Source organism: Myotis brandtii, unplaced genomic scaffold (assembly GCF_000412655.1).
Source record: "Myotis brandtii unplaced genomic scaffold, ASM41265v1 scaffold631, whole genome shotgun sequence".
In the NCBI taxonomy this organism is placed as follows: Eukaryota; Metazoa; Chordata; class Mammalia; order Chiroptera; family Vespertilionidae; genus Myotis; species Myotis brandtii.
This window is the reverse complement of record NW_005370415.1, coordinates 1-9,530: the sequence shown is the minus strand read 5'-3', so window position 1 is coordinate 9,530 and position 9,530 is coordinate 1. Positions and strand designations below refer to the sequence as shown.

The following is a 9,530-nucleotide window of genomic DNA, read 5'->3' as shown; positions in this document are numbered from 1 at the left end:
TGGCTGACACCTCCTTTGGAGCAGCCACGTGACTTACTTCCTTACCATTCTTTCCTGCATAACTGCGGTTAAAGCCATGTTGATTGACATGTGGCAAGGAGTCAGCATCTGTCCCATGGAAGAGCAGCTGCTCATTTTGTGTATTGCCATTCTTATCATCCATGGTTTTTTTCTTTGTCTGGTAGTGCTGCCAGAGACTTGGATTCTGGATTCTCTCAATCTGCAAATCAATAAGGAAAAACATTCTGTCAGTGCCAAGGGCCTGTGTCAGATACAGCAAATGAAACATGATCCCTATTTTTTTGTTGTTTTAATCCTCACCTGAGGATCTGTTTAGAAAGAGGAAGGGGAAAAACAGAGATAGAGATAGAGATAGAGATAGAGATAGAGATAGAGATAGGTGTGGGAGGGCATTGATGTGAGAGAGAAACATCGATCTATTGCCTCCCATATATGCCCAAAGAAGACTCAAAACCACAGCCTAGGTATGTGCCCTGACCAGGAATCAAACCCAAAACGTTTTGGTGTTCCAGATGGCACTCCAACCAATGGATCCACCACTGGCCAGGGCATGACCACTATTTTTTATAAGTAAAAATTCAGCGAATTCAATGCCAGATGGCAGCTCTCTGCATTCAGAAATCTTTTTAGATCCACTGCTACACAAAACAGGCCTTGGAAAAAAAGTTGTTTTAATTTTTAACATCTTTTATGCACCACATGCAGCAAGCAATATTTAGGATCTTGGACGACCAAGGCAGCTCAACTCCTGCTTCTTACTTTCGCTGTAATTACTGCTCCTGTTGCAGTCTATCCCTCTTTGTCCCTTTGCCTCTCTCCTCTTCAGTCCTTTTAAGATATTGGTTTACCTAGCCAAGTTCTAACCACGGGAGAAGCACTAGAGTGTCTAGGCAAGAAGGAAATTAGTTCATGAAAACTAATCTCTCATCCAATTGTAAGAGTGGGGCATGAATCCTGGTGACAGGGAGCCTGGCTGTAGACCAAAGTGGCCATGCTTTTTCTTTTCTAATTTATTTTTCAATTACAGTTTACATTCAATATCATTCTCTACAAGTTTCAGGTACATAACAAAGTAGTTAAAAATTATGTACTTTACAGAGTGGTCCCCCTGCTGCGTCAAGTACCCACCTAGTCCTATACCCATTTATCTCGATATTATGGACTATATTCCCTACACTGTAATCTACACCTCTGTGGCTATTCTGCAACTAGCAATTTGTACTTCTTAATCCCTTCACCTTTGTCACCAGGTACCCCAATACCCTCTCCTCGAACAGCTATCAGTCTGTCATCTTTATCTATGAGTCTGTTTCTATTTTGTTTGTTTATTTTATTCACTAGATTCCACATGTAAGTGAAATCATATGGCATTTGTCTTTCTCTGACTTTTTTCAGTTAGCATAATCCCCTCTAGTTCCATTCATGCTGGTGTAAAAGGTAAGATTTCCTTCTTTTTTACAGCCCACAGAAGTATTCCAATGTGTAAATGTACTGCCACTTTCTTATCCACTCATCTACGGATGCGCACTTGGGCTGCTTCCAAATCTTGGCTATTGTAAATACTGCTGCAATGAATATAGGGGTGCATATAAATTCTTTCAAACCAGTGTTTCTAGTTTCTTTACATATATTCCCAGAAGTGGGATCACTGGGTCATAAGGCAATTCCATTTTTAATTTTTTGAGAAACCTCCACACCATTTTCCATAGTGGCTACACCAATCTGCATTTCAAAGTGGCCATGCTCTGACCATCCTCTTTGTGGTTCCAGGGCTGTGGTGAAAACTCCTTGGATCCTGGATTGCAGATCAGCCTCAGAACTTCCCTAATCAATAGGTAGTGGTAGTTCCATAAAGTTGTCAGAATCTTCTTCCATTCTAAAGGACTCTCAGTTCTAATACTGTTACCTGCCATCTTTTGGTTGGTTTGTTTTTTCAGTTTTAGGATTCCTATTTTTTCATTAAGATACAGTTTGACCTCTAGCTCAAAGTCTCTGCATTATCATGCTTTTTGTTAATCTGATTTGTGATTTTAAAATTTATTTTTCTTTTTATCTACAATTAAGTTTCTAATCTTTAAACTGTCTACTTCCATTTTTTTCTGTTTACCTTGAATTTTATTTCTTTTACTCATCTTCCAAAAGCCTTAAAAATTTCATCTTAAAGAGTTTTGAAATAATTCTTACTCCTTAGTCTTTTCATTCTTGCTCCTCACCTTTTTCTTAGTATATGTGCTGCTGAAGCTAGAACCCAGCTTTCTAAAATTTAATAACCACACAAAGAAAATAATTACTTCAAGAAGTTTTAAAAACAGCAATCTGATTCTATATTCCTAATGGGATAAATTATAAAGTTAAAAAAAACACTGCAAGTAAATCTTAAAACTTTACTTAGTAGGTTTATGTTAGCAGCAGGCTCCTGGCTGTTTTAAACTATTTGTATCAGACCAATCCTCTTGCCAACAACTATTAGAAGGGCTTGGGGGTGAGGGGGATAGCTGTTTGAAGGCAACAAGGACTTAACGGACCAAATTCCAAGATAGAAGGGTAGTGCAGAGTGAAAAAAAAGTCAGAAGATAATAGAATAGCACCTTCAAAGTGCTTAAAGAAAATAACTGTCACCCGGAACTCTACAGCCAGCAAAAATATCCTTCAAAGAATGAAAGTGAAATGAAGACATTTTCAGACAAAAACTTAGACTACCAGAAACATCACAACCAGATCTACACCTGAAAGAAAAGTCAAAGCAGAAGGAAAATGATCCCAAGGTGTAGACATGTAAATGCAAGAAAAATGGAAGGGCAGTAGGCTAAAAGGGTAAATATATAATGACTGTATTAAAACATTAAAATGTTTTATAGGGTTTCAAATATACATAGAATTAAAATACAGGTAAAAGTAGTATAAGAGGCAGGAGGGGTAAATGGTTTAAAGTGTTCAAAGTTCATTACATTGTTTGGGAAATTTGCACGAGAGTTTAATAATCCCTAAGTAACCAATGACAGGATTATAATAGGATATATAATGAACATTTTAATAGGGCATAAAAATGAAATGATAAAAATACTTAATGTAATATAAGGTAGGAAAAGAGAGAACAGGAGCAGAGTAGAAGTGATACATAGGAAAAAAGATTAATATGGCATGTTTAAACCCAAACATATCAGTAAATTCATTAAACAGACTAAGTACTCCAATTAAAAGATAAAGATTGACCCAGCCAGGGTGGCTCAGTGCTTGAGCATCCACCCTTGAACCAGAAGGTTGAGGTTTGATTCTGGTAAGTGCACATGCCTGGGTTGTGGGCTCTATCCCCAGTAGAGAACATGCAGGAGGCAGCCAATCAATGATTCTCTCTCATCACTGATGTTTCTATCCTTCTCTCTTCTTCTCTCTGAAATCATTAAAAACATATTTTAAAAAAGATAAAAATGGTCCAAATGGATGAATAAAAAAACAAAACTCAAGTATATGCTATTATCTTAAATACACAGTTATAGGAAGTTGAAAAGGAAAAGGGTTAGGGATGCCAACAATAACCAAAAGAAGGAGGAAGAAGATGGCTTTCCCTGCTGCAAGACAATTTATGTCCCCTTATGTCCCTTGATCCTTTCATGCTGCTGCCCCAGCGCTGGAGCTCAGAAGTAATGAGTCTAAGTCCATGCATGGGCCCTTTAAGAGGAACTGCCTGGGATTCCAGTAGCCTCCGTGTCACTCAGACACAATGCCCGCTGGTTTTTATAGCTGGATAGAGGTCATGGGAGTTCTCTTCTCAGCAATGGAACCCTGGGCTTGGGGCCTGGTATTGTGCTGGGACCTCTTGTTCCTCATGGGATTCCTCCTCAACCAAGATGTCCCTCCCAATTAAAAACATGCCACAGGTGGGTGTCAGACCAGCCCATTCTGCACCTCACCTTTCCTACCAGTCTCAATGTGCTTTCTTCTTTAATTCTCTAGATGTAGGACTTCCATTCAGCAGATTTCAGGGGGTTGTGAATGATGGTTGTTCTGTATTTTAGTTGTAATTTTGATGTGGTTGTAGGAGGATGCAAGTGCCAGCGTTTTCCTTTGCCACTATCTTGGTTTCTCCCTGGTATATATCTCTTAGGACATTTCAAATCTTTTCTGAATTATTATGTGCTTAATTACATGAATAGACAGAATGGGAGAGAGTACCACAAATGGGGCCAAAAGACACCGGCACCCTTGAATTGGCAACAGAAAGGTGACAACATAATAGAGGAAATCAGGATTCCAGGCCAGGGCAGTAAATAGCAATGTAGTCTGGCTGCACAGCACAGGGAGGCCAGGCTGAGAACTAGGCCTCTGAAGTCTGGAGCAATGCTAAGACTTTGGTGTTCTCCAGTCACTTAACATATAAATGCACTTGTCTCAGGTTCACTCTCTTGCGAGAAGCAGCTGGAGTTCATCAGAGCATCCCCTCACATTGGTGTTTGGGGCGTGGCCCCAGTTCTAAAGAGCAGTTGTGGCCATGCAAATGGAAAGTAAAAGAAAATTTGCAAAGACAGGAATTGTAGACCTTATTGGCACACTCATTATTAAGGATGAAGAGAAGGAACTCAAAATCTCAAGCTTTGGGAGGTCAATCAGGAAAAAAGAAGACATGTAAAACTAGACCAAAAAAAATCTCTAGCTTTACTCAGGGAGTGGTGGAACCTATGTCAGAAAAGAGAAGGAAGGGGAAGATAATTACTTAGAGATGATGAGTTAAGTTTTAGGAAATTGATTTAGCAGATAGATAATCAAGTGGAGATATTTTTAGTCCACTGGGAATATGTTCTAGAGCTAGAGTCAAAGATCCAGATTGGTGATATGTTGATTTGAGAGCTATTAACATTAAAATAATAGCTGCATCCATGAAGGGTAAAAACATTCCCTGGTGAAGTGCAGAGACAGAAGACCAAAGTATAAATCCTGTGGGTAGAGCTAGGATGAGAGCTTTGGAGGAAAAACAGATACCAGTGATAACGAATTAATTAATGGAGAAGAAAACATCAAAGTATTATTGCCATAGAAGTCAAGAAAGAACACAAATATCAAATAGAAAAATTAATTTTTAAGAGTAGGAGATTCCAAAATACTCGTCAATGAGATGAACAGTGAAAGGAATAGGTTTATTAAGGAAGCAAGCACTGTTGGCCTGTGAACACTGGGGCAAAGGCACATAACCCAACCCTGAGGAGCCTTCACCGGTCTCTCTGTGGTCGTTTGCTTCTTATCAACTCCAACTTTGAAGCCATACTTTGAATTTTTATTAGCTTGCTTCACAAAGGAAATATATGTCTTCAGTATTCTAATATCATATTGCAGTCTGTTATCTTGTAATAACTGGATTAAAAATCTCAGTATTAATGTCTCAGGAATTATGGGGAGATGAGGAAAATCTAGAATCTAAAATCTAATTACCATGAAATATTCTAATTCTGGGTTAAAAATATGATAGGAAGTGAATATAAATGTATTTATCCAGGAACATGATACTCCTTATGTTCACCATTAAGAAACTCCATGTCATCAGAATGCTTACCTTCTCTATCTTGAATTGTGAGCAGGTCTGATTGAAGGCATCTGCCACTTTGCTGTATTCTGGTTGGCCAGGCTGTAGCTCAACCAGACAGACACGCTGCTGCTTCATATCACTCCAGTGTCCAGGGATCTCAACTGCAAAGTAGACATTTGAGGACACTCTGTACCCAGGAAGGCTCATCTACACAGTCCCCCTCCCTGGTATGCTTCAAAAAACCGAATATCATGTGTGTTCTTCTTTTACAATCCCCTGATTCAATGTATTCAATGCATTTCTTATATTTTTAGGAGAATGTTTTTCAAAGTGTAGACCACAGACTACCACAGAACCAACTGTAATGCTTATTAAAACACACACACACACACACACACACACACACACATCAATCAAATCAAAATCTCTGAGGGATGGAACCTGTGTCCCTACATCTTCACAAGTTTTGATCATTCATGCCCAGATACGAGAAATGCTGGTGCAGTGTGAATACACTGCATATTCTGCTCAGTTTCCAATCTGTCATAATTCAATAATCAATTATTCCCTGCGATGTTTTAAATAGTCGCTATTCTCTTGTTTACAAATGCATGGATTTTTGCTAGAGCTCCCACCACAAGGCCATCCACATCTGTTCTTTCGTTATTCTTCACACCATCCTTAAGAGTTGAGTGGGTGGGTGGGTTTTGCTATGTGGCAGTTTGTGGGGGCAGCTCCATCTCCTCTTCTGCTAAATGAAATTTTATTCTTGAGTTCTCATTGCCCCAGGGTTGCTCAGGGTGTGAGGAATTCATTCCAACTGATCTCCCAAAAGATGAAGAGAAGGTACTGAAAGGGAAGCCATTTTTACTAGTTTTCAGTGGGGGACTTCTGTGGTTGGAAGTCTGTCTCACCTCTATACGAGACAAGCATTCCCTTCTCAGAAGCAGATCCAGTCAGAGAATCTGAGGCTGCTTCCTCTGTGTGTGTCTAGGAACTTTATTTTCAGGGCAGAGGAGGCAGTGACTCCTGGGAGATCCTGAAGGCTCCGGGGCCTCTCTGGGTACCAATCACAGAGTCAGAAAGTGCCCACTTTCTGACCAGGCTGTCTTCCCCATTTTGTTCTAAATAAAACCTTGGGCCACGTTTCTTTAAAGCCCATGGCTGTCCCTCTCCGGACTGAAACAGCCATTACTTCCCAGAAGAACTAGCTCTAGGAAGCTTGCAAACTACAAAAAGGCAAGGTTTGGCTATGTTACCACTAAGATGGTCATACTTAGGATGTTGGGCTCACCCAGACTGTATTTTCCCGACCTTAATGTAAACTCCATAAGTTTTCTATTTTAATGCATAAGAGTTACTTGAATTCTATCTACTTGACTACAATGTTGATAGACGTACAAAATAGTGTTAAGCCCAAAGTAAGTCTAAAATAGTGGATAACAAGCGTGATAGTTTGACTCACCTTGAGGTTTTGTGATGCGCTGAATTTGTAAACTGTGTCCGTTTGCATCTGTAGCAATGCATGCTTTCATGTCCACTGTGTAGTTCTGATTATTAATTTGGACATCAACTGTTTTTCCCTGTTTTTTTCTTGCCTCCTCCAATTTCATATTGGTTATTTTGTCAAAACTACGATAAGTGTTATTGTCGTCATATTGCCATTCTACAAACTCAGTGATATAATCTGCTCTGGATTCCTGCTCTTTGGCTGATCTAACTGTCTTGATCATCTCCTCAACTGCATTTCTAGCCTGTTCCACATCTCTGCTAATTCCTGAAACCTTAATCAAAGGTTTCTGATGGTCCAATTCCACCAAAATATTCAAGTCCTTCTGCAGCTTATTCAATTCCTGATATTCCTTTTCATCAAAGTCTCTGATACATTCCTCTTCACTGGTGTAAAGACTCTGTTCCTTTTCCATCAGATTCTGTAGGCAGGAGAGGGCGTTTTGTACAGATGTTTCATTTTCACCACACACCTGAAAAATTGCTGATTCCGTTTTCTTCTCCAAAACCAAAGGCTTTTGTTTGGGGGAAGGTTGCTTTGAGAAGCCCAAAAATGCTAAAACAGAAACACAAGGGAATGCAACAATTGTTTGGATTTAAAAAGAAAAAAAATGTTTAGCTATTAGCTGTTTCTCCATTTCTTTCTCCTTTGCTCTGTTCCTCCCTCCCTACCTTCTTTCCTTCTTTTTGCTTTTATAGTTGCCATGCTGCATATCACATTTGTAGGACTTATTAATCTTATAATTGGAAGTGTGTACCTTTTGACCACTTTCACCCATTTTGCCCACCTACCACCACCCCACCTTTGGCAACCACCAATCTATTCTCTGTATCTGAATTCAGGTTTTTTTAGATTCCACAGATTAGACTTATTATACACTATTTGTCTTTCTCTGTCTGACATTTCATTTAGCATAATGCCCTCAAGGTCCCTCCATGTTGGTGCAAATGACAGGATTTCCTTTTTTATGACTGAATAATATTCCATCATCTATGCAGGATTAGGCAAAAGGAGGTTTACAGTTGTTCATATGGAAAATCTATACATATAAAAGCCTAAGGGACTGTTCCAACCAGATGACCAGCCCGTAGCTATGACATGCACTGACCATCAGGGGTCAGTGTACTTCCACAGCCAAGCTGCCATGACCAGCCAAACTCCCGCAGCCCCAATCACCGGCCAGGCCAAAGGACGCCACCTGTGCATGAATTCGTGCACCTGTCCTCTAGTAATACAATAATTTATAAGTAGTTATACAAGAATAAACTAAGTTTCACATACTCACAACTATAAACCTACTTTTGCCCCACCCTGTATATACCACATCTTTATCCATTTATTTTGCCAATGTTGTTGTTTCCATGTCTTGGCTATCTCAATACTGCTTCAATAAAATATGGGGCAGCAGATATCTTTTAGAGATAATGATTTCATTTCCTTCAGATAAATACCCAGAAGTGTAACTACTGGATCATGTGTTAGTTATATTTTTAATTTTTTTAGAAAACTCCTACTATTTCCCATAGTGGCTGTACCAGTTTACATTCCCGGTGCACAAGGATTCTGTTTTCTCCACATTTTTGTCAACACTTATTTTTTGTCTTTTCCATAATAGCATTCTAATATGTGTGAAGTGATAGCTCATTATTATTTTCATTTGCATTTCCCTGATGATTAGTGATGCTAAGCACCTTTTCATGTACCTGTTGGCCATTTGTATATCGTCTTTGGAAAAAATATGTCTATTCATATCCTCTGTGAATTTTTAAATTGGATTGTTTGGTTTTTTTCTATTGAGTTGTATGAGTTCTTTATATATTTTTTATATTAACCCCTAATCAGGTATATGACTTGCAAATATTTTCTCTCAATCAGTAGAAAAATATTGATGGTTTTCTTTGCTCTACAGAAGCTTTTTTGTTTGATATATTCCCACTTGTTTATTTTTGTTTTTGCTGTGTGTGATTTTGGTGTCAAATCCAAAAAATTATTGTCAAGACTGATGTTAATAAGCTTATCCCTTATGTTTTCTTTTAGACGTTTTATGGTTTCAGGTCTTACATTCAAGTCTTTAATCTATTTTGAGTGGATTTTGGTGTATGGTGAAAGATAGTGGCCAGTTTCATTCTTTTGCATGGCTGTCCAGTTTTCCCAACACCATTTATTTTATCACTAGAGGCCTGGTGCACAAATTCGTGCACAGCTGGGGTGCCGTGGCCTGACCTTCTCACCCAGTCCTGATCAGGGCCAATCTGGGCTGGCCTCCATGGGGGAGGGACCGCAGGAGGTTGGTCTTGGGAGCGCACTGACCACCAGGGGGCAGTTCCTGTGTTGAGCATCTCCCCTGGTGGTCAATGCGTGTCATAGTGACTGGTCAACCAGTCATTCAGTCAACCAGTCGTATCAGTCACTTAGACTTTTATTTATATAGATATGTGCTACTTAAGTAGGTGCCCAACACTATTTATTAAAGAAACTACC

General features: G+C 39.3%; 1 protein-coding gene across 1 annotated transcript in view; it reads right to left on the bottom strand.

Moving 5' to 3' along the window:
• Positions 1-7,628, bottom strand: part of LOC102260860 (poly [ADP-ribose] polymerase 14-like) — an 8,607-nt gene extending 979 nt beyond the window's left edge. The window contains exons 1-3 of the mRNA XM_014528375.1: positions 7,005-7,628; positions 5,567-5,700; positions 46-220 (exon numbers count right to left, since the gene is read on the bottom strand). Coding sequence (XP_014383861.1) covers positions 46-220; positions 5,567-5,700; positions 7,005-7,464 — 769 coding nt within the window. The 5' untranslated portion in view covers positions 7,465-7,628. The remainder of the gene's footprint in view (positions 1-45; positions 221-5,566; positions 5,701-7,004) is intronic.
• Positions 7,629-9,530: the final 1,902 nt, after the last annotated feature.